The sequence below is a fragment of the Barbatula barbatula genome, assembly GCF_947034865.1.
Source record: "Barbatula barbatula genome assembly, chromosome: 23".
Classification (NCBI taxonomy): Eukaryota; Metazoa; Chordata; class Actinopteri; order Cypriniformes; family Nemacheilidae; genus Barbatula; species Barbatula barbatula.
Genome location: NC_136786.1, coordinates 12,280,074 through 12,303,701, shown reverse-complemented (window position 1 = coordinate 12,303,701; position 23,628 = coordinate 12,280,074). Strand labels below are relative to the sequence as shown.

The following is a 23,628-nucleotide window of genomic DNA, read 5'->3' as shown; positions in this document are numbered from 1 at the left end:
GTCAAGGTCGGTGAGAACAGCAGGTGATCTTCATAAGGTTGCTTCTTGAATTATAGAGTCAGCCCTCCAGCAAAACAGCACATTTTCTCCACCGCCGTATTCTTTCTTGTGTAACTTTTATTACAGAATTCATTAACCTGCACCACACCACCCTCATCCCTTTATCTGCCTGATTAATATTGGATTTATTCAGCAAGAAAAACCCTGCTGGGGTCCCTCAACGATCCATGTCTCACCAGAATAAAGTTAAATGATTTGTCTGCAGTTGCGCTGCTCATCAAAATCTATTTGCATACCCAGCGGTGAGATGTTCAGTGGGTTTGACACTTCGACTCGTAGCATTGTTAGACCAAAAGAAAACCTTTTGTTTCATGTATTAAATTCAGTGGAAAATTCGGTTTCCAAAGAGTTTCCGAGCTCTCGGTTACACAATCTGTGCAAGGTGATTTGGAAAGAGTGCAGCTGCATAAGTTTAAAGGTATGGGTGATGTGGTTTTATATTATAAGCTGTATTTCCTGAGTTATGAGCTTTGTGTATGCGATAAGAGAAAGGTGTCGGGCCGCTTGGGTTGTTGCATTGTAACTGACTGCATTCAAAAATAAACACACAATGTGATGTGCTAAGAATGAATGAATCAATTGTTGTTATTTTTAATGAATCAAAGCCTTAATGAATCTGACAGAATCGAAAACATAAGTCATAGGTCTCAATAAATCATAAAAGTTGATTTTCTTGACTGAATTAGTTACGAACTTCAGGTTGTAATGTTGTAAAACAAATAATTGTTGCAAAAATGTGTTATCAGGCTTTTGTGTCAGATAGTGCCTTACATCAAAATATAATATAGATAATCTTATTTTATTATATTTGTCGGTGTAAATAAAGGTTTGGTAGATTCTGTTGTCATCCTGTATCTCTTTTTTTGTTTAGGTTGCAGTGCTTTATCTAGCAGCAGCGGTAGCTATGGTCCAGTTCAGGCTGTTCAGCCTAAGACTGCGGTCACAAATTCACTGATGCATGGGGTGATGAGACTGGCCTCCCAGGTTGCCCCTGACAACAGCAGCATCCACAGTCTCGCTTTCTCAGTGCTGGCCAACCTGGCCATCTCCAAAGACTGTAAAGGGGTTCTGCAAAAGGTACGGTAACAACAAGTATGGATTAGAGTAAACCGTAAATCAACCAGAGAGAAAGGAAGCAATATGATCTTGTTCCGCTTTTTTGAATTTATCACTCCTAAGGTTGCATATGGACAATTCCAAATGTCAACTTTAAGATTAAAAAATCTAGTTTTTACCAAAGGTTTTTCCATATTGATACCTGTAGGTCAGACGTCAATATTTGGTGGCTTAAATATCCAAGTGAAGTCTGTCTTCAATGTCTTATAGCCTTTTTTATTGTATTTTTTTAAACTGGTTACATAGTCAGGTAGGTGAATTATCACATGCGTAACGGTCCATATTCCTAGTAATTATTGTATGTCCTGTAAAGTGTCATCCTTTCTTCATTTGTTGGATATTATTGCTTCTGGTTCACACATTTTAATTCACAGAAATCCTGCAATGTTGTCTCTCAAAATCGTGCATCCTTTATTGTCACATTCATAACGCATCATTTTTTCCCCTCTTTTAAATAGGAAACTTGTGCATGATTGATACTTGATATATTTCTGGACTCTACCATCCGGGTTTAGTCAAATATAAATGGATGATTCAATTTATTTGTATTAAATAAATCATTTATATTTCAAGTTTTGACTGAAAATGTCACATCCAAAGCGCTGGAATTGCCCATATCCATCTTTTGCTTCCTAATCTCCCTATTATTGATTTTACAGAGTAATTTCCTGCAGCGCTTCCTGTCCCTCCCCATGCCTAAGGCAGGCAGCCGCAGCGGTGGTCCGGCGGGAGAGGTTCTGTCCCTCTGGCTCAAGCTTCTGCTGAACGTGTCATTCGGGGAGGACGGACAGCAGATGATCCTCAGGCTGAGAGGGGCTCTGGAGCTGCTAGTCGAACTGGCCCAGTCCAAACACTCCGGCTGTAAACCCACCATCCTACTCATTCTGCACAACATCTGCTTCTGCTCGGCTAACAAGCCCAAAGTTCTGGCCAATGGTATGACAGTGGGGTTCAAAGGTTTTAGATATTCAGTCTTGGGCAGATGCCAATGACGTTGTCTTAATGGGACAAAGCAGGCATGGTTCCCTATCGATACTTCACTCGTACTGCGTAGCAGGACGCTATGGGAAAACTCCTTTTTCTCCGATGACTGAAGCAATTCAATAGCGCAGTGAAACTGCACGGTGATTGGTTGGAAAAAAGTAAAACTTTAAACCAATCGTTCACACGTTCTGTGCACGGAGTTGAGGAACTTACTGGACAAAGGAGCCATAGAAATGGTTTCTCCAGACCACATTGAGTCAGGCTTCTACAGCCGATACTTCCTCGTACCAAAGAAGGACGGAGGCCTCCGCCCCATCCTCGATCTCAGACATCTGAATTGCGCCCTTATGAAACGGCATTTCAGAATGATCACGATGAAGCAGATCCTCTCACAAATACGCCCAGAGGACTGGTTCTTCTCTCTGGACCTGGAAGATGCATACTTCCACATTCAGATAGCCCCCGTCACAGACGATTCTTGAGATTCGCCTACGAGGGGGTTGCATATCAGTACATGGTCCTTCCATTCGGACTCTCTCTAGCTCCCCGCACTTTCACAAAGTGCATGGATGCGGCTCTTTCCCCTCTCAGACAGAAGGGAATCCGCATTCTGAACTACCTCGACGACTGGCTTGTTCTAGCCCAGTCGGAGGACGAGCTACGGTCCCACAGATCCCTCCTCCTCAGCCATCTAGAATGCCTGGGACTCAGGATCAATCTTGCCAAGAGTGCACTGTCCCCCAGCCAACGTATATCGTTCCTGGGGGCAGTCTTCGACTCAAATCACATGACTGCCAGAATATCGCCAGAACGAGCTCTGACTATTCGACCGCTTGCGGCCTCATTCACACCCGGGGTTTCACGCCCCCTCAGAGTTTTTCAGAACATGCTGGGCCTTATGGCCTCTGCATCTCAGGTGCTGAGTCTGGGCATCCTCCGGATGCGCCCCCTCCAGTACTGGCTGAAGCCCAGAGTTCCTCCACACACTTGGCGTCTTGGACGACTACGTGTTTTGGTGAACCAAGCCTGCGTATCCGCCCTAGCCTCGTGGAAAGATCCCCTTTGGCTAGAGCAGGGTATGCCCCTGGGCTCCACGTCCAGCAGGAAAGTGGTCACGACAGACGCCTCCAACACGGGTTGGGGGGCTCTGTGCGACGGCGAACCTGCCTTCGGCCTCTGGTCGAACCAGGACAAAAGCCTCCACATCAACTACCTGAAAATGCAGGCAGTATGGTTGGCTCTTCGCTACTCTTCGTTTCTATGCCCTCAAATGGTCTGTCTTTGCCTCCTGGTGTACACCACGCGGAGCTGACCCGGTGTCCTGTGACATATCACTGATACTGTCATTTTTGCAAGAGTTGTTGGATAACGGCCGTGCCCCTTCCACGCTCAAATTCTATGTGGCAGCTATTTCAGCCTAACATATCCACATCGAAGGAAAAGGAGTGGGCAAAAACGACCTCATTGTTCGTTTCTTGAAGGGCTCCAGGTGGCTACACCCTCCTCGCCCTCTTACAGTTCCCACTTGGGATCTGCCCACGGTCCTGAGGGCTCTAAAGAGCCCTCCCTTTGAGCCTCTGCTATCTGTGGACCTCCGTTCCTTAACGCTCAAGACCACTCTGCTTCTCGCATTAGCATCGGTGAAGCGTGTGGGCGACCTACAGGCTCTCTCTGTGAGCCCATCCTGTCTTGAATTTGGGCCTAACAACGCCAGGGTCGTCCTCAAACCAAGGCATGGCTATGTACCTAAGGTGCTCTCTACTCCGTTCAGAGCACAGGTTATTACGCTCTCTGCTCTCCCCTCCTCCGAGCGGGACCCAGAGTTTACCCTGCTCTGCCCAGTCAGAGCATTAAAAATCTACATTGAGCACTCCGCCCCATTCAGACGGTCGGAACAGCTCTTTGTGTGCTTCGGTGACCGCACCAGAGGGTCTTCGGTCTCGAAACATAGACTGTCAAAATGGATAGTCGAGGCTATATCGCTGGCGTACTCTTCCTTGGGCCTTCAATGTCCCACGAGAGTTGAAGCCCATTCTACTAGAGGCATTGCCTCTTCCTGGGCATGGTCTAGCGGTGTCTCTATAGAGGATATCTGTGCGGCGGCCTGCTGGGCTTCGCCGTCCACTTTTACAAGATTCTACAGTCTGGACGTCCCGGCCCTTCAGGCCCGGGTCCTTTCTGCTTTGGATTAGGCCGCTGAGCCCTGGCTCTGCAGCCACGCCAGCACCTAATAATTTGGGGACGATTAACCGGACTAGGCCACCTACTAGCTTGGCCTTCTCCGCCTTCTCAGGGATTCCCTGTTCTACCCGTCTCCGAGCCAAGGCTCCGAGACTATCTGTGTTTTCGTTCCATCTGTAGCACGGCGTGATTATACTGGTTCCCCATAGCGTCCTGCTACGCAGTACGAGTGAAGTATCGATAGGGAACGTACTCGGTTACTAACGTAACCTCGGTTCCCTGAGATACGGGAACGAGTACTGCGTTCCTTGCCGTGCTACAAGCTGCATTGTCGTTGCTTCAGTCGAAGTAACCTGAGGACTCTACGGCGATGCGTCTGCTTATATAGCCATAAGCCCGGCCCATTCTGGAGGGTGCCATCACCATTGGTCCGGCAGCTCCGCTACGATTGGTTTAAAGTTTTACTTTTTTCCAACCAATCACCGTGCAGTTTCACTGCGCTATTGAATTGCTTCAGTCATCGGAGAAAAAGGAGTTTTCCCATAGCGTCCTGCTACGCAGTACTCGTTCCCGTATCTCAAGGAACCGAGGTTACGTTAGTAACCGAGTACGTTATCAACATAGCCAAATGGTTATCATGTTTTTTTCTGTTTGTTTTTGATGCCACCCTGTGATCTTCATGCTTGTAGTGATTCAATGAAGTTAAAGGAACAGTTCAGGCAAAAATGAAAATTCTTTTGACCACCATTGTAATTTCTCTGGATTGGAACAAATAAATTATACAAAATCAGAACCGCTTGAGGGTGAGTAAATGATGACATTTGGGATGTTTTTGGGTGAACTGTCCCTTTAAAACTGCCTTTGTAAAAATGTTGACCCACGCACAAGTGTTGAACTCTCAATTTCATATACAGTATATCCTCAACCTTTTCTCATCCGGATGTGTCACAGCAACCGCGATGGAGCCATTACAGTGTTACACATCCAACCAATGTTTCCGTTGAAGTGCTTTTTTTAGAAACTGGTTTAAAGATGAATGTTTATACTGTACCCTGTTAAATCTTGAAAATAAACACTTAAAAAGTGTGAGACATTTTTGCCTTTTAAAATGTGAAATGTAAATTATGTTATCATAATAATGTTTATAGAATGAAATTACTTAGTATCGCTTTGTATTTGCCATTTGGTTCATTGTAGGTCTAAATCGAATATGTATGTGTTGTGTATTTCAGATAAAGCTGTTGACCTGCTGATCTCTTGTTTGAGCGGTACATCATCAGATATAAGAACCATTGGAGCTTCTGCCCTCTGGGCTCTGATGCATAATAATCAGAAGGTTTCGTCAATTATTTTACATTTATATTTTATGCATTTAAAAGATGCTTTTAACAGAGTAACTCACAGTCCCATCAAGCCATACATCTGCGTGTGTTCACCCTTCACCTAAATGTTACTACAGTATTCAGGCAGCATTTAGTATTTTAGTAACAAAAATGTAATATAAGAAATGTGCGTGATCATATTTACAGTATAAAGGCAAATTACATGCGAGTCAATCATCTCACCCTTTATCTTTTCATCCTGCATTTCTCCTCTTGTGAAGGCAAAGGCCACTTTAAAGTGTCCTTCCATCAGACTGAAAGTTGAAGAGGTGTACATGTCCGCCCGGAAAGGTAGGAATATATTCAGTTTGATCAATTTACGGCCTCATATTTTTACCTCTCAGTCATCAGAAATGGATCTTTTCAGAGAATGAGATCATTTTCAGTTAACTGCATGTGTTTTTCTAGATGCAGAGCAGAACAGTGGCAAACCCTTGAACGACTATCTTCTCAAGTGCCTGAGAAATCTCTCACAGCTTTTCAGCTCCTAAAAGTGCCTCACTGTTGATAGAGATCATGAACTCAGACAAGAATGTGAATGTTTTTCAATGTCTATTTATTTTTTGTATGTTTCTAGTATCACAGTGTAACTGTTGTTTTTCTATGCAATCGTTTCAATAAATAGTTTTTCATGATACTTTAATTCATGTTTTTTACAGTAATTGCTGTCGTCATTCTTAAACTGTCAGATCAATATGACTGGAAAATGAAAACTCAAATATTACTCATATAATAAACTTTAATTGATGTATTTACTAGTTAATACAGAAACGGATGCAAAATGTGGGTAAATGACATTATTATCTTTTTTCTTGGTTGGGAGGCACTATCCCGTTACGCATGCATGATATGAGGTCATGACATTTTCAATAGATAATAAAATTTATATTTGTATCTACTTTCATATGGGGAATTCAGAGATTTAAAAAAAACTCTTTCAGTTTCTGTTGAGAACAAACTGTGTGTGGGACAGGATTCAGCCCCTTGTAGTTTGCTCATCTTAACACCTCTGTCACAGTTTTTAACCACTAGTTGAGGGGGTGCCTGCAGACTCTTGCAGCTGGAGACAGATAGGGTCTGTGGTAGACTCGTCCTCCTCTCAATGCTGTATTCATTCTGTCTCAGAGGAGCAAGATGGTGGCAGTACAAAAGGATTACTGGTACTTCATGGTACTCGTGATGTCGCTCTGTTTGCTCAAAGGTAATATTTTTAACGTGAATGTATCTTTTGGGTGAATTTCGACGGCTTGTTTTGTTTTATGAATTTGGTTCTTGCCAATAGAAGGTTTTGTTTATATTGTGTATAAAACTAGAGAATGATAAATAGTTTCACTAGAGTTATAAAACATCTACACAAATTTCTTAAATGATACAGTTCATTACTATATTTCTTAATATCAGTGTTTAAAGCAAAGAATCAAATATAAAATATTTTCAAGAATTATGTTAATTGGTGGGAAAGTGTGTTTGCTATAATCCTTTAAGAATAGGGATTATTTTGATGTGCTCGTCCACTGTTGTGATATAGTTTCAAAATATCATTGTTGGTTTAATGTAAATAGTTGCAGCGCAACTTTGCCTTATCTGACTGTGGTTTTCCTCCTTCAAAGGCAACAGCACTTCAGAACCAGTCTTATTATACATAATATAAAATGTTATGAATAATTTAAAACATTTTGAGGTTCTCAGGCCTTCACATAGATCTAAAACTTAAAAGTTTTTTAGCCAGAAAGTTCTACTGGATTTGCTCTTCTGTGCTGTGATGTGATTCGTTGTTTTTTAACCTCAGCATTTTTAGATGTATTAACATAAACATAAAGAATATTATTAACATAAAGAACGGAGGTAAATATCCAACAATAACCAAATATGGTGTATATTTATATGTTTTATGGCTGTATTGATATAAAATAGAATAATGCTGTGGGTTCAAGACCTGTGAACACTGGCAGAGTTACAAAAACATGAACATCATGCTCCACCCAGAAAGGAAATTTTTTTTTATTTAAATACACAATGAGATATTTTGAAGGAAAGCAAACAGTTCTAAGGCACGTTTGACTACTATTTTAATTGTTCCCACTGCCCTAGTTGATGTCACAGAAATGTCAGATGCTAAAATTTTTCCAAATCTCTTTTTTGTGTTCAACCGAGAGAATAACTATTAGGTGAGTGGACAGAGGCAAATAGTGGATTAACAGTTCATTTTAGTGCGAACCATTAGCCCCGAAGTGACCACTTGAGCACCAGTTAAAGCCCAAATTATGCAAAATGACAAACTAAGATGAAACCCTTTGCTGACAGCTTGGTTCCCTAAGTTAAAAAATCCCATCTCCGCCTCGGCCTTAAACACCAATAATGTATGCTCATGTCTGACTCTCATGCTTACACAACGGTCTACTGTAGGTTCTGTTCAGGTGAAAGCTCCAGAAACTACAGTCACACTTCAGGAAGGAATGGTTTTGGACTGCCTGTGCCCATGGAGCGGCCAGCTCACAATGGTCTCTTGGACTAAAACATCTCTTCCACAACCTGTAGCCGTTTATCATCCTCAGTTTGGCACCAACTTTGCCCCATTTTATGACGGTAGAGTTGTGTTTCTGAAAACTACACCCATGGATGGAAGCATATCTATTATGAACGTTAGTCAGAGCGACGTCGGCCACTACCATTGCTCTCTACAGACCTATCCTCAGGGATCATGGACCAAAGACACATTTGTCAAAAAAACAGGTGAAGCATACAATAAAACCTATGAATAATGTAATTTAAATGAACGTTAACACAATATTTATTATGACATACCAGTTAAAAATGAAATTTAGAATTTACTGTATAGAAACATTGTGTAACAAAACACCCTTTATTTGTCCAGCAATCCCCATCGCCATTCAACCTGACACTGAGTTGGTGGCCGCAGAAAATGACAACCTGACCATTAAATGTGACCATATCCAGAACGGTGAGGTTTACCTTGTAAGCATTGAAAAACTGGGCCCAAAGGATGGCAGTAGTACTATAATAGCGACGTGCCAGATGAAGGATGACATTATGGAGCTGAACGAATACAGCAGTAGAGGAAGTCTGAACTGCAGCGATGCTATGGAGGTTAGTTTACACCTGACGAACGTCATTGAAGAGGACGGAGGACTTTACCGTTGCAACTTTACCACAGATGCTGGTGTCCAATCCACCACAGTTCTGCTGACCACTCTATCTGCCCAAGGTAATGTAGGCGATTGTTGAATGATTCCAGACAGAGACAGAATTGTTTTAATTGATTTATTGACGGTCTTAGATTTGATAGGTATTTGTAAATATAAAGTTAGTGTACTAAAACTTAACCAATATTTTCATTTTAAATTACATAAACTATTTTGGGTTAATATGTAGAACGATCTCAAATGAAACAAGGGGCTAACGCTCATTGATCCTTAAGTTCAGCCCATTAACAGTGGCTCAACCAATGGCCTGAGTTCGGGACGGGGCTATTTACTGTCTGTACCTACAATACAACTCCTGACCCGAAACAAAGTTCATGTAGCATTTGTTATAGAAACATTATTAAAGCTTCTGTTTTACTCTTATTTCAGATTTCGGAAGCTTTCGGTACATGCTATATGTGTATATTGGAGTAGGGGTGGTCGGTGGCACTTTTCTGATGGGTCTTATTTTATTGGTGACGTGGGTGAACAGGTAACGTTGTCTTACCACATTACTAATAAAGACAGCCAGCGATTTTAACACTTATGGCTGCAATACCCTACAAGACTTTCAAAATCTGAACAGATTTTTTTTTAAACTAGACATCATACACTTGCAGACTTTTTGAAAGCTTCAGATAGAAACACACTTACTGATAAAATCCGCAGACTGGCACAGACTTTCTGCAACAAGTCAGACTTCAAATCTGAGCAAAGGTCTTGTAGTGTATTCCAGCCATTAGATACTATGTGTATTATGTAGGCCTACTGCATACTGTATGTGAAGTATTCCCTGTATTTTGTTTGTAAACGATAAGATATAGTTGCAGGGTAACTAAAACTGTAACTGAATAATACACATGGCCTGGGACAAAATATTTTATAATATAAACAATTAAACTAAAAAGTATCTAAATGATATATTGACACAATCTTGGATATGGAAACTTTTCTGTGTATAAATAATATTTTATATGATTTATAACAACATGATTTTGTATAGTTCAAGTATATATTATGAAGACACAGTATATCCTTATGGTTTATACATAAGGTTATAACTTCATAGACTGTGAAATCCTGTCCCCTCCTTTCACCATATGTCCAACATGCTGTCTGCCAGCCCCGCTATAGGTTTTATACTGAGTGTGCAGTTTGTGTTATGTATTTTGTAATGCAAGGTTATCTGCATACTGCAGTGTTTGCTTTTCTGCTCCTCGCAGGGCTCTTCGTAAATGATTAAGGAGCCTTTTATTAATTAATTTGTCATTTCTGTAATCGTCCCTCATCCTCTAAACTGTTTTTACAGGAGGAAAAGAAAGAGAGAGGAATACAGAATCAAACTGCACCCTGGCAAAAGACAGGTAAATATGTGACATACGTTTTGCTTTACCCAGCTGAGTATGGATTAATACTCAAATTATTTTTTGCTTTTTGGAGACGGCAGCTTATTGAAACGGGGCCCCTGTTAAAGAAACTTTTTTTTACCCATGATGCCCCCAAGAATTATTCCCATGATGCCTCATTCTAGCATTATCATAGATTCAAACTGACTCCAATAACATGCATCATTTATCAGTTTCTCTTTCAAAATATACTTTAGAGAAAATCAACACAAATGACAATTCATGCTTTACAGTATATGTGACTATATTGAGAATATAATAGTGTTAGATTCACGCATATAGAAATGTCCAGCTATGTCTGTATTCGTGATATAACCACAATCTTGATAATAAAATAACACTACATTGGGAGGTCGATTTAAGTAAATTTGGTGGCATCCTTTTGCTAAAAGATGCAGTCTTGTATAGCTGTTACTGCAGCCTTCAGGATCAAACAGTCCGTTATTTATATTTTCTTTAGTTTATATTAGAGGTACACTGTTATATCAGAATTGGTTAATAAAAGTGATTTTTCACATTATCGGCTATCATACGATAGTTTTTAAAATGCTGATGATCAGGGCCGATATATCCGGTCAATCTAAAGAGACAGGCAATGAATTTGTGCTCTGTATATAGAAAATGTTAAAAAAACATCACCAGTTTGATGTTCAATATTAATAATATTTTATGAATTAATAACATTCGGAAAAATAACAAATAGTCATTTAATCGTCAGAAACAATATCAGCACATATCACTCTGAAAAATCGGCTATATGGTTTTCAGTGGAGAAATATTGTATCGGTGCATCTCGAGTTTATAATGAAGTTTGGGTGCTGATTGATAAATGTCTGACACTTAAAAAGTATGGCCGTGTCCTTGCAATGTCTCTACCACAATGCCTACTACATATTGAAATACCTTAACACTGTTTTTGCACAGTTGGTTGTGCAAAAGTTCTAATGCTGCCTTTTATTTTGGCATAACTGAAACTTTAACTATCATTGTTTTCTTTTCCGTAGCAGCGCAACCATTATGAACAAGCGTGTGTCTATGACAGGATGAAAAAAGGAACCAGAATTGGGGCGAGAGATAAAGAAATATATGCTAACTTTCAGATAGTGAGAGCGCATGAGAAACAGAAGCGAAAACAGAAGAGATGAGAAATCAAGCTTGCAAGCACACAATGGAACTAACTTTATCTGAAAACACAAATCATTCATCTTTGCCACATAATGCTTGTGCGCATGAATGATAAAGGATGAATCAAATGGACAAAGAGATGCATAATAATGCGGAGGATTCATGAAAAAACGCTTATTTCATTAATTTATCAGTTGATAAACTACTACTTGCTATCATCATCTTCATAACATTAATCATTCAAGAAACTCAAGTCTGGCCCATAACTCTTATAACATGCATTTCATTGCATAGTTTGAGTTTTGTCTGCTTATGAACGCATTTAAAGTGTTTTCTTTCTGCTCTGTGAAGTCTGTTTGACAGGTAATCTGTTTAAGGTTTCAGGGTGATTGCTTAAAAGCTTGGTCCATTCTGAGTGACTGTTATTATCAAAGGACTGGACCGAAGAGCGTTTCTGAGTGGATGAGTCCTCTTAAAATTCGTTCTTGTCTCAGTTTTAGCAAAATCATGCTTTCTTCTCTGCAGAAATGGACGTACAGAGAATGAGGAAATGAAGACTCCATTACTGATAAGAGAACTGGAAATACTTCCGTTATCATACTCCGTTCAATTTTAAAACGCTCCTGGCGTTTCCAGTATGTTTCCTTTCGCTGTTTTGTCGTGATTTGCTTCCTGTAATAAAAAAAGGTTAAAACTTTATTAGGACAATTGGCTATAAGTTCAGATCTGTGCAATATTTACAGTAATAAAATGAATCACATGATGCATCTAGTTTTTGTTTTCTTGGTCTTACAGATCTGTCTTTCCTTGATCACTGATGAAAGTTAAAAAAAAAGTGTGGTTTAGTGGTTTCAGGGTCCAGGATTCAGTTAAAGATCAATGCTATATACCGTAGGAGGAATTGCAATTTTTCATAGTTATAACATAAGCACTATTAACAACCCTACTTTATTATCATGTAAAAAGAATGGTAAAGTCTGTTTAGTTTATTTCACCCAGTAAACATTGACATATCCACACAGGACAAAACTTTACTTTATGCCATGGATTAAAACATGAATGAAAACACACACAATTACAAATAAGCATAAACACACACAAAGTGAAAGCTGCTGAAAATTCAATCGTTTGATATTTTTACAACAAATGACTATTGAAAATCTCCCAGGGAAAATCCAGATAATTTGATAATATATCAGGGACATAATCAGTGTTTGACAAAATATCCCTTGAAACCCCCTTACTAAGGAGTTTTAAATAAAGTATATATGTCATTAAATAGTTGCTAATTTACATTCAAGTGCTAGAGAACTTCAGGTTATTGCAAATCAATGCACAATAGCTTTCAAACAAAGGGAAAATTATCGTTTGATGTATTTTTCATGTGCTTCTAAAACCTTGACCTCCATATTTCGCATGATCATGTTTGTTCTGGTTTTCCTTACACAGTTAAGTTACACAACAGATAAACCGTCATTTAAAGGTATAGATGTAAAGCCATTAGATCATCTGTCATGATTGTCTGCATTAAACGTGTTTGCGTATATGTTAATTCTTCAATATCTACGTGAGATCAATAAAATCACAATCGGTTCAAAACACTTTTTTTTCTGTGCGGGAGAAAAATAAGACATCTTGCTTTTAGACAAACAGTGTTTTAACTTAATTCAGTTACACAGATGGTGGATGGCCGGAGGAATAACTTCATTTATTTTGTCTTTCCAGTCAGAGTCTAGCGGAGTCTGAAGGCACTTCTTTGCAGTGTGAAAGGAAGCTTGGTTCAGATGAACCAAACCTCCAGTCCAGTGTGTAGACGGATATCATAAATGAGCTCCTTACAAATTACGATTGTTTTGGTGGAAAACGTTCCCATTTCCTCCAAAATGCCACACTGCAAGCATCTTACAGACATCATGGCCACACATAGTGAAACACAAACTTAACAACAAAAGTGCAAAGCAAGCTCTTTTCTGAAAGTGCTGGGTGCAAAAAAAAAAACTAGATTTGTCTTTTTACAGATCAAGCTAATGAAGCAGTCGAGGTGTTCTATTAAGACGACAGATGAACTATGTTTAGTGGTGTATCGTAGTCATATTTTCTGTACATCTGAAAAATAACTGCAGAAAGTCCATTTGTCTGAAACTACACAAGGAAAAATAAAGTTTATGGTACAACTTTTTGGCATTTGTTTTTCTTCTTTCAACGTACAAAAAGGCTTCTAGAGTTCTTAATATACACACTGTTCTACAAATAATTATTAGGCCGTACATATACAGTACATACATACATACATGTAGAGTTCATACTGTACATGTGTTGTTTAGCTTTCTAAAGCTTTGGAATGTCCAGGAGTTGTGGCTTTGAGCAAGTACAGTACGGATGTCAACGGAGCGGTGAGGTACTGCAATTTCTATCGTAGCCACCAGAGGACGATGCTGCCTGCTCTTGGTTCTGCTGTTCCTCCGTCTGCTCGGAGAGGAAGCTTTGAAACGTCTGTGCTCGTGGAATGAGTGTCATAGTCAAGCTTGCACCTTAAGAGAATGAGAGAGATTGATGTGTTACTGATATTGCCAAAAGACATGCAAGGCATGAGAATGATATTATCCAAATGCATCAATTTCCTCTGTGCATTAGTATCACGCTGCTCCTGAAATGAGACTGAGAGATTTTGGCAACTGTTCATATATCAGTGTTTGGCATGCATGCAGAAGAGAAAGACAACTTAACTCGATTTTATAGAGGTGATTGTGTAATCAATTATGGATGAGAGAGAAAGGAAGACTGTCCAGGGTGAGATAAGAAGACCTGCTTTCTAGTAAGATGGTGCAAAACATGCTCCTTAACTCAATGTTGCATTCAAGGTTTCCATTTTTTTATCTATTCCCTGCAACCTTAGCATGGGTGATGCCGTGCCCACCACTTGATCTACAGGAAAAATTCAAGGTCCAAATATAGTGGACTGACTCGAACAAAAGATTGCATTGAAGTCTTTGACTTCATTCAAATGAGGAGTGTAATATGTGTGCCAGAAATACCAAACGGTAATGCAGAAATGATCATTGTTTTGAAGCACCGGAGGCTGCTGTTCTGTTTGGTACTGTTTTAGTACCAGTGCTGTGGCCTGATGTGTTTTGTAGCTGACATTATTGAACCCAAGTTTCTGTTACTCAACCGGTGCTTGCTAGTGGACCCACATTATTCAGATTTCAAATCAATACAGCCCCAAACGTTATTTGGATATACATACACAGATGTTTACATTATTTAAGCCAAACAGACCGTATACACTGTACATCATGGTTATGTTCAAACTGTACAAGTGAGGCAACTTAGTTAACAAAAATTGAAAAAGCCAATACACACCCCATAACCATAACTTACACCTAAAATCTGAGGGAAATAATAGGTGAATAACAATGGTATAGAAGCACCTAACCCTGGTTGTAAGCTTTACCTTCAAAATAACTGTACATTTACTGTACAAGAACTAGGAATATTTTACAAGGGTCAACGATGTTGGCCCAAGAACGTCTATCACTTGGCAAAATTAGAAAAGCTTAATGGTTAACTCTGTTAAATCCTATGATATAAGGTGCTATTTTTTATTTAAAGCAACACTTAGTAGTTTTTTGGCCTTCAAATAAAACGATTTCTGTCGTAGAAAAACTCTTAAATGGACAAATTCCACTGCAGCCTCATAGCGGCAAAAACCACACTCTGTAAGTTGTGTGTCCGGTTCGGTACACAGAGCCCCGCCCATCCCCTGCCTGCGGAAGAGTGCGGCATGGTTTCCAAACAACGTTTCTGCATTCGCCGGTTCCATCAGCATAGTAAACAAATGATCGTGTATTGCTGTGCCCACGAAGTAGCTTATACAGCGATATTATTAACAACACTGGTCACAGACGATTTCACTTATCAACCCCATGGGGGAACCCGTGAGCAAACATTCTAAAGTGTCGCTTTTTAAAAAGTACTAAAATAGAAAAATCTACTGAATGATATAGGCGAAAAAAACTAGTTCCTGTTATATAAAAATATACAATTTCTCTTTGAGATTTAGTTTTGTGGTTACCATAGTTAAGAAAAGCATTGCCTAGTGGGTGGTTACAGTTCTGTAAAACCTTCTTGTTAAAGATAAAAGAAAATTTTATGTCACATTAACAAAAAATATTTATGTTGAGAACAATAATTGAAAATATGAAAAAATAACATTTAAAAACCATGTTTGTTTAACAGACATAAAATGGGGAACTTGAACAATTAAATTATGTAAAGGTAAACACAACTTTATTATGTGCGACCAATGTACATAATTTTTTGAGTGTGGAGATTCATGTCATATGTCTAGCCGGCTCCTTGCTCGACTGTGAAGGTGAAAAATCGTAAAGATCTATTCCCATATAAGAGATTTGATCGGTCATCTTGGTAATAAACAAGTCATGGGACCGGATTCACAAAACATTCTTAAGGAAATGCTTCTAAACTGCCATATTTTTTCTTAAATTCTAAAAAGTTTGCAATATTTTGTATTCCCGAAAAAACATCAGAAGACAGTTCATAAAATGTTTTTCTCAAGACTTACAAAACAGGTCACTTTATTCTTATGAAAAAAATATGTTCTTGAGTCAATATTTGAGAACTTCTTAAGAAGGAATATTCTTACAAGCTTCCTATAATTTATCTTTCGAACAATCCTATATTTATGTTTCAAGAACAGATTTGTAACCACGGCCCATTCAAATATTTTTGGAATATTATTACATTCATAATGAGCGTTATGAAAGTCATTTCAATAATTCTTCTTAAAAAAGCATGATTAAGTCCTTTAAAAGCATAAAGTCCATTTTCTAAAGTTACCCGACAGTTTTTTTTTTGTACAGTATACTAAATTCACCTTTAGCTGTGTGAATTAGTATTCAGGATTATATATCCACCTTCCAGCAGAGTTTAGTTGCGGCTCCACTCATCTGAATGATCTAATCAATGCTGTCAGTATTTTAACACGGATTGGACTTAACCTCTGCAGGAAAGTTCTGTAACGGGACTGACGTGATTCAAAAGCACACAGCATGTCCTGTCATCTAGATGTCACACTTTTGATGTACCGTAAGTGGATTTGTGGCACTGTGAAACCAAGGACAGGCGACTCCGAGCGCCACTTGTCCTGCATGCTTGGTAAACATGTTATGCTTCTGTGGCCCCAGGGACCTGCCAACAGAGACACCAACCATGTGTGTGTGTTTCCATCACCTTGGAAATTGCTGTCAGGCCACCGTGCGTGTGTCCCGCACCACGGATGATCCGAGATGGCAGTCAACAGGATGGAGGAAATGAAGCAACAACCAGATAAACAGCACTTGGGTAACTCAACACACACACTCTTACACACGTCTACATGTTGTATCACTTTCTTATAACAAAGACAACACAGCATACCTGAGCAGTCAGGAAACTGTATCTTTATCAAAAAGTGAGAGACAAGCCATGATGAAATATCAGATTTTAGCCTTGAGTATGAATCTATTTATTGCATCATATATAGACCCAAATATTTTGGAGTCACAAAAGTGTGCATGCGCAGTAATGTTTGTTTATGTTGTTAAGAGGAAACCGTTTTTTGTGTTTTGCATTCAAAGCAATATATTAAGTACCAAAAGCAAATCAGGCATGCATACAGATCAATTGAAAACCTAATAAATCTTATGATGTAACATCCTGAGGAAAAATTTACTGATTTCCATAGTCATTAACATAACCTAAGTCTTATAAAGCATTTTTACACAATTGTACGAGAAGCACACAATTTTCTAGAATAGCATTACATGTGCTATGGCGTTAAAGGGATACTTCACCCAAAAATGAAAATTCTGTCATCATTTACTCACCATCTTCTGATTTTAAACCTGTATGACTTTCTTTCTACTGCACAACACAAAAGAACAGCGGTACCCATTCATTTTTATTTTATGGACAAAGAAACAATGTTAGTCAAGGGTACCGTCACTGTTTGGTTTCTTCTTCAAAATATATACTTGGAAAGAAATAACCAAGTAAATAATTAAAGAAGTAACATTTGAAAAGGCTCGCCTTTATCTATTCAACTTATAAGACGACGCTTAATACTAAAACATTAAACACCACATGCGATGCCCTTCATAGAGAAGAGTCCCTCTTTTGCTCTGGGTCTTTAAAGGAATAAGATACACCGAAAATGCGTGTTGATTCATTTTGAAACACGGGTATCTTCCAACATTTATTCTAAGTAAAACCATTGACAGAAATGCCGCCGTGTTTGACTCACTAATTTCAACTGCAAACAGCCAATTGGCCAACACCATCAGTTTCCACCACAGGAGCTCGAACAAACAATGGCCACTGAAAGAAAACAAAGTGACAACCTCTCGATTCTTCTTCATTAGTTTCTGTGAAAAGTCAGAGGCCACTCAAGGCGTTCCACTACTGTACCTTGCTTCCAACAAGCTGGTGTTTAAAAGCAATGCCATTATAGCGCATACAAGGGATGAGCTGGTAAACAAGCACATTTGCTCCTGCAGCCGCTGGGCTCTGGGTTAGAGGACAGCTGTCACACGAGCGAGCAAACACACACATGTATGTACATTCACGCCCACGCCAGGCTCGGGTCTGATCTAACCTGGTGGGATGAGGATGATTTGTCATTGGCCTGACATTAAAGAGAGATGGTCTCACCAGTCTAACTTACACAGCAGCTTCAGAGCACCAGAATCAAAAGAGAGGGATAAAGAGAGAATCAGTCTGCTTTTGCAAATAAACTCTTTATATGTGAATACTGTGTATATACTGTAGAATAATAATATGGGACATTCTACAGAGTTGGTGCAAAATCTGATTTTTATGAATGCAAATTGTATAATATCAAAGGTACACATTTCGAGTAATTGTGCAGTACATTTTCATATTGTCATTTCAGAAAGTTTGGGAAAATTCTTCCTCTCCTCAAAATGTGTCACTACCGAAAAACAATAATTTATAATACAATAATAAGGATTATATTTACATTTAAGATTAACTATTAAAATGTATTTTTATTAAAACATATGTAAATCAACAACCGTTACAATTTTAACAATATTTCAAGGGTAATATTATATGAGATTTGTTGTAAGTCTTTCTTTGTAAAAGGCATAAAATTGATCATACTGATTTCAACGTTATGGATTCATTAGTTTATATTTACATTGAACCAAACAGTATCATAACATCTTAGTTGATCATTTAATACACTTAATTTTTGACAAAACGTCCCGTGTTTCGGTTGTGACACACACATTTTCAGTAGTGATGTTTTGGTGGTGATCACAATATTTCATTTGCACACCTGAATCAGACTTACCACTGAGCAACCAGCATTGTTTACGTCATCTGAAGTGGTCTAAATGCACACAATCCTTCAGCCCAATTAAACATCCACATCTAGCATTTTCTCAGTCTAGGATTCTTTTCCAGTCATATATTGGTTTAATTCTAATAGTACGATGAGAAAGTGAAAAAAACCTATCCCTTATCTCTACGGATAAGTACGCTACAAAACAGTTTAGCCAATTTCAATACATGTTAGAGACATTGTGCAGATAAACTGCCTTATAAGGCCCGACATTTCCATTTCAATTTAAATGACTGAAATTGATTCTTCTCGGTCTTGACTTGTCATCACCTGGGGAAAAAATCGTTTCATTTTTTTGCATCTGTAAATGTACACATATACAAAACTCAACGGACATTTTCTCTGAAAGTCAATTTACATAACATTAAAAAGCTGATCTGCTGACACAAGCCGTCATCACGGAGCTTCTTACGGCCCTGAAGGCCACGGTCAATGAGACAAACTAATGAAGCAGAGACGGTGTTTAGCAAAAGACTCTTGTTTTCCAAAATCTTTAAGTATTTAACAATGTCTTGAATGAACTTTTTTCAACCAAGATTATCGGTAAAAACATTTGTACATGTAAACATGTCTGTCATTACAAATTGAATGACCTCATTTATTTATTTGCACTAGCTTTTATTATCTTTGAAAATACTTATTTAAAAAAAGTGTCAGGTCCCTGCGTTGCTGTCTATTTATGCAATTTATGACAAAAATACACTGCAAGATTTTTTCACAGATTTTCCGTCTGGATTTGTTGCAGAAAGTCCGTGCCAGTATGCAGATTTGATCAGTAAGTGTGTTTCTATCTGAAACTTTCAAAAAGTCTGCAAGTGAATGAAAATCTGTTCAGATTTTTAGTCTTGTAGTGTATTCCAGCCATAAGTGTAGACGTTTGTTGTCTGTTGCAAATTTTGAAATATTGTTTACATACTGTACATTTTCAGTCTATCTTTAGCAAAGCTGTAATAATTCAACCTATTATCAGCACAAGGTTAAGTACCGCTGGTTAACAACTTAAAATGCAAAGCTGTTATCTTCTTTATGAGACCCGGAGAAAAATACATTTCTGCAAAGCAGCCTACGCCTTTTGCTAAAGGAAAGATTCAGCGCACACGCACACATGTACAAAACCTTCAGCGGTGAACAGAAGTGGCTCGATCAGAAGAAAGCTAGGTGCAGCTGGTCAAAAGGACACACACGGGACCAATCAGGCTTATCAAAGCACTCCAGAGTGTTCCCAAGACCTGAGACAGCACTACTGTACTGTGTCTCCCTCCTGCCCCAATCCTCCGCTAAGTCTCTTTATATCATCATGCTTGGGCTGGATTGTGATGTCTGGTAGGGTGGCATGCCGATTAGCTCTGCTTTATTGATTTCAGAATCGAGAGATGGTATGCTATGTGAAGATGGGGATTTGGGAGTGTGTGTTTATGGACTGAGCATACAGTCAATCGGTTTGAACTCGAACAACCTTGAGCGCAGGTGTCTTGGAGAAAGTGTGTAATTGAAGGAACCTGCATGTGTCTATAAATGCATTTTTATTTCTTTCTCTCTTTCATTCACTCTCTCTGGCACTCAACAGTTCATTGTTATGTTGATGTGTATTAGTTGTCAGAGGAAATATGCTATAAATGATAATGATACAAGCAGTGCTTGTATAACTGAGGCCTTTACTGTTTATTTATAGTGTGTTTAATAAAGCATAAAAATACGTACAGCTCAGATTAGTCAATCATCATTTAGAACCATGTTTCATTTTAAGTAAATCCGAGAAACTCTTGAAAGAACTATTTCATTCTCCACAACATGGTTGAAATGAGTAACTTAGAACAGGTGGAATGACATCTGGCACTTTATTTTCCCCCCCCAACTTTTTCAAGTAAAAGAAGATCTTCAACCACCCAAAAATGCAAATACCTCAAACTAAATATTATATTAGTAATTTTTGAATACATTTTATTAGGTTAGCAACTCTTGTTGCAACCCTGTTAGCTCCACAAAATTTGTCTATACAGTTCAAAACCCTGATTTGTGTCATTTTTTACTTTTAATATTTAATATACAGTATATATATATATCATTATTTTCTTTTCTTATTATTTAATAAATTCATTCATATGTCATATGTTATGGCGTTGTGTCCTTTATACAGTCTAAGGTCAGGACCACACTTAGTTCAATGTTAGATCATAATAATAAACTTGATAAAAGTGCCAAATTCTCCCCAAAACAACAAATCATATAAAAAAATGAATTGTGTTTCCTGTGTTAGAGGGGGAAGGAGGTGTAATGGGAGTGATTCATTTGTAACATGAATATGACTCATTTTACATGAGTCAGCAAATCCACACCTGCTGCCTAAAAAATTCATATTGTGCCCAAATGCAGGCTGCCAGTTTAGAGCCCGTGTTTTATCTGTCACCTGAGCTGTGATCTAATTAACATCAGCATAACAGTTTCCAGACATCATTTTTCATTCATAAAAGCACAAGAAGACATGACGTTACGAGCCAGATGTGGATATAACCACATATTATAGAGTATATTTATCTTTATACTGTAATGTTTATTTGTATATTTATGATGTATGATGTTAGGATTATACTGTAAATACACACAGGGGTTCGTACATTCATATAAGGATAAAACACATTGAATCTTTTAAAATGTAAAAAATGACGTGTTTACATTATTTAAAATATATGTGCACCATATCATTGTTTTTAAGTCAATTCAAATTAAGGAGATTTTAAGTCAAAATAACTAAAAATCTTTGTGGCATTTACACAAATATATGAGTTCACTTGACCTTCTCTACTTAAAAAATCATGAAGCACGAGTTCAATCAACTGACAGTGCTCATGTAGGCTGTACTTAAATTTTTAATTCATTTACCTTAATGTTCATATAGCATAGTGAAGTACAGTATGTATTATTATAACAAATAGTATTGAAATAATTGATGAAAAATTTGATAGGTTGAATATGATCTATGCTTACCAAAACAAACACGAATCACCAGAATCGTGACTTTACAGAAAACGATTATTCAGAACAAACAAACAAAAAAATATCTTTAAGCATCTTTGCCCCAAAATAGCTTATTATTTGAAAAAAGTATGAATATTCAAACTTAAGGGTATTCCTCACATCATTTGTACTGATAATATTATAGTTCAAAAGTATGTTATGTTTACTTCACTTTAACTGTAGTTTGCAAAACTAAAATATTTCTGTTCATTTTATGCATACTCATGAGCAGTCCATGCCCAGACCTGTCAAAAGCTCTGATGATAGAGCTGGACAAAGGACGTGGCAACTCTACAAAATTTCAGCCGCTATTAGATTATCAATGATAATCTTAAATCTAAAATTTCTACATTTTATTTTGCCTTGTTATGCAAGCACTGCCGAGCTTGTGCAGAGGCTCCAGCTTTTGCCAGAGGGGAAGTGGAATCCCCTGGTTAGGCCTGGTTTCCCTTTGAGGTTTTTTTCCTCCTTCAATGGAGTTTTGGGTTCATCGCCCACCATTTGCATACTGTTTTGCACTGTTTGCCTGGCTGGGTGGCAGCTAGTACTTATTAAATAAACATTGCATATAGGAATTTATATAGCTTTGTAAAAAGCGCTATATAAATAAAGTTGACCTGACAAATCGCTTTTAAGAATGTATACATTTGATATACACGCTGTTAAAACAAATCAATAAAAAAATGACATGGCTTACATTTAGTATTTTTTTGTACAGTCTGTATTTTTAAATTGCTAAGAAGAGTTCCTTTAAATTGAAACATACATTTGAATTATTTTGTCTTATACGTTTACATGATACAAACTAGTGAAAGGAATCATATACTGTACTTTTTAATATGCTCATAATTAAATGTTAATTTTATAGATACTCCTATACAGTTTGGTATAGATTGTACAGAAATATCCTTTCTTCAGGCATGAAAATTTAATATTTATATAAGAATATTTAATGTTAAAAATAATATTTAACTTTGTATATTACTGTATAAGTCAAGCAGTAGGTTGTTCCTCTGCCTGCTGATTAATAAAAAAACATCAGATGCAGAAAAACATATTTTGCTGTATTTACAGCAGGTGGCCAAGTTCTCTTTTCAGCAAAAACAGTAAAGAGCGCGCTACTGCACAGCAAAGATCTTTGTATATTTTACATATTCCTCTTACTGGCTCTCCGTGTCTCTAAAAAACCCTCAAACACACCGTCCTTCAACATAGTGATGCACATAATTTATTTATTGAAAAAAACATTCAGCTGAATTTGTATTTCTGAGGGAAGCTGATGAGAGGAGAGGTAACATTCACTATATCAGGCTAACATCTCAACAATGGGTATGCCACAATGATGAATGAGATACAGGTTTTAAGGCCGGTTGCCTTAGATGCAGATACATCAACAGCAAAACGGCCTCAAAACATTATTTTACTGATTAGTGATGCAAATATTGTGATATATTTGCCAACAACTGTTTTGTAAGCATCCGTTGATGCATACAGTATGTTTAAACCTTTTGATTATTTTTGGGAAGATTATGCATATAACAGTTTAACCCATTGTAAATTATTTGTTGTGCGCATCTTCATATTCCTCTTATGTCACTGTATGAAAAATGCAGTGAAAGACATCAATCTTAACAGTATTTCAGAAAAGAATGAAAGTCATGGGCTCAGAACGACATGAATGAGGTAAATGAGTTTTTCTTTTGCGATGAACAATCCTCTGATAATTAAAA

General features: G+C 38.0%; 3 protein-coding genes across 7 annotated transcripts in view; 2 read left to right on the top strand and 1 right to left on the bottom strand.

Annotated features, from left to right (window-relative positions):
- The window catches only part of rttn (rotatin), a 40,850-nt gene extending 34,467 nt beyond the window's left edge, over positions 1-6,383 (top strand). For 2 of the 3 annotated variants that reach the window (XM_079488058.1, XM_079488057.1), the window contains exons 45-49: positions 932-1,137; positions 1,836-2,112; positions 5,574-5,677; positions 5,945-6,014; positions 6,132-6,383. In XM_079488058.1, coding sequence (XP_079344184.1) covers positions 932-1,137; positions 1,836-2,112; positions 5,574-5,677; positions 5,945-6,014; positions 6,132-6,214 — 740 coding nt within the window. In that variant the 3' untranslated portion in view covers positions 6,215-6,383. The remainder of the gene's footprint in view (positions 1-931; positions 1,138-1,835; positions 2,113-5,573; positions 5,678-5,944; positions 6,015-6,131) is intronic. The other variant, XM_079488059.1, reaches the window with a different exon arrangement.
- A 427-nt stretch (positions 6,384-6,810) lies between these two features.
- cd226 (CD226 molecule) lies at positions 6,811-12,223 on the top strand. Of its 3 annotated transcripts, none has more exons than XM_079447586.1 (6): positions 6,811-6,924; positions 8,130-8,456; positions 8,599-8,949; positions 9,317-9,419; positions 10,236-10,290; positions 11,983-12,223. In XM_079447586.1, the coding sequence occupies exons 1-6, from the start codon at positions 6,858-6,860 to the stop codon at positions 12,001-12,003; spliced, it is 924 nt and encodes a 307-aa protein (XP_079303712.1). In that variant the 5' UTR covers positions 6,811-6,857; the 3' UTR covers positions 12,004-12,223. The 3 variants fall into 3 exon arrangements, with proteins under 3 accessions (XP_079303712.1, XP_079303710.1, XP_079303711.1); XM_079447584.1 differs by having other exon boundaries at positions 11,337-12,223; XM_079447585.1 differs by having other exon boundaries at positions 11,340-12,212.
- Positions 12,224-12,393: 170 nt separating this feature from the next.
- dok6 (docking protein 6) overlaps positions 12,394-23,628 on the bottom strand; it is a 50,845-nt gene continuing 39,610 nt past the window's right edge. The window contains exon 8 of the mRNA XM_079447587.1: positions 12,394-13,988. Within this exon, the coding sequence (XP_079303713.1) occupies positions 13,840-13,988 (149 nt within the window). The 3' untranslated portion in view covers positions 12,394-13,839. The remainder of the gene's footprint in view (positions 13,989-23,628) is intronic.

What these genes read in the sequence shown, in the direction of transcription:
- cd226 (XM_079447584.1), top strand. Translation starts at nt 6,858, where the DNA reads ATGGTGGCAGTACAAAAGGATTACTGGTACTTCATGGTACTCGTGATG. An exon ending in GTCGCTCTGTTTGCTCAAAG is followed by an intron (nt 6,925 to 8,129) that starts GTAATATTTTTA and finishes GGTCTACTGTAG; the next exon opens with GTTCTGTTCAGGTGAAAGCT. An exon ending in GACCACTCTATCTGCCCAAG is followed by an intron (nt 8,950 to 9,316) that starts GTAATGTAGGCG and finishes CTCTTATTTCAG; the next exon opens with ATTTCGGAAGCTTTCGGTAC.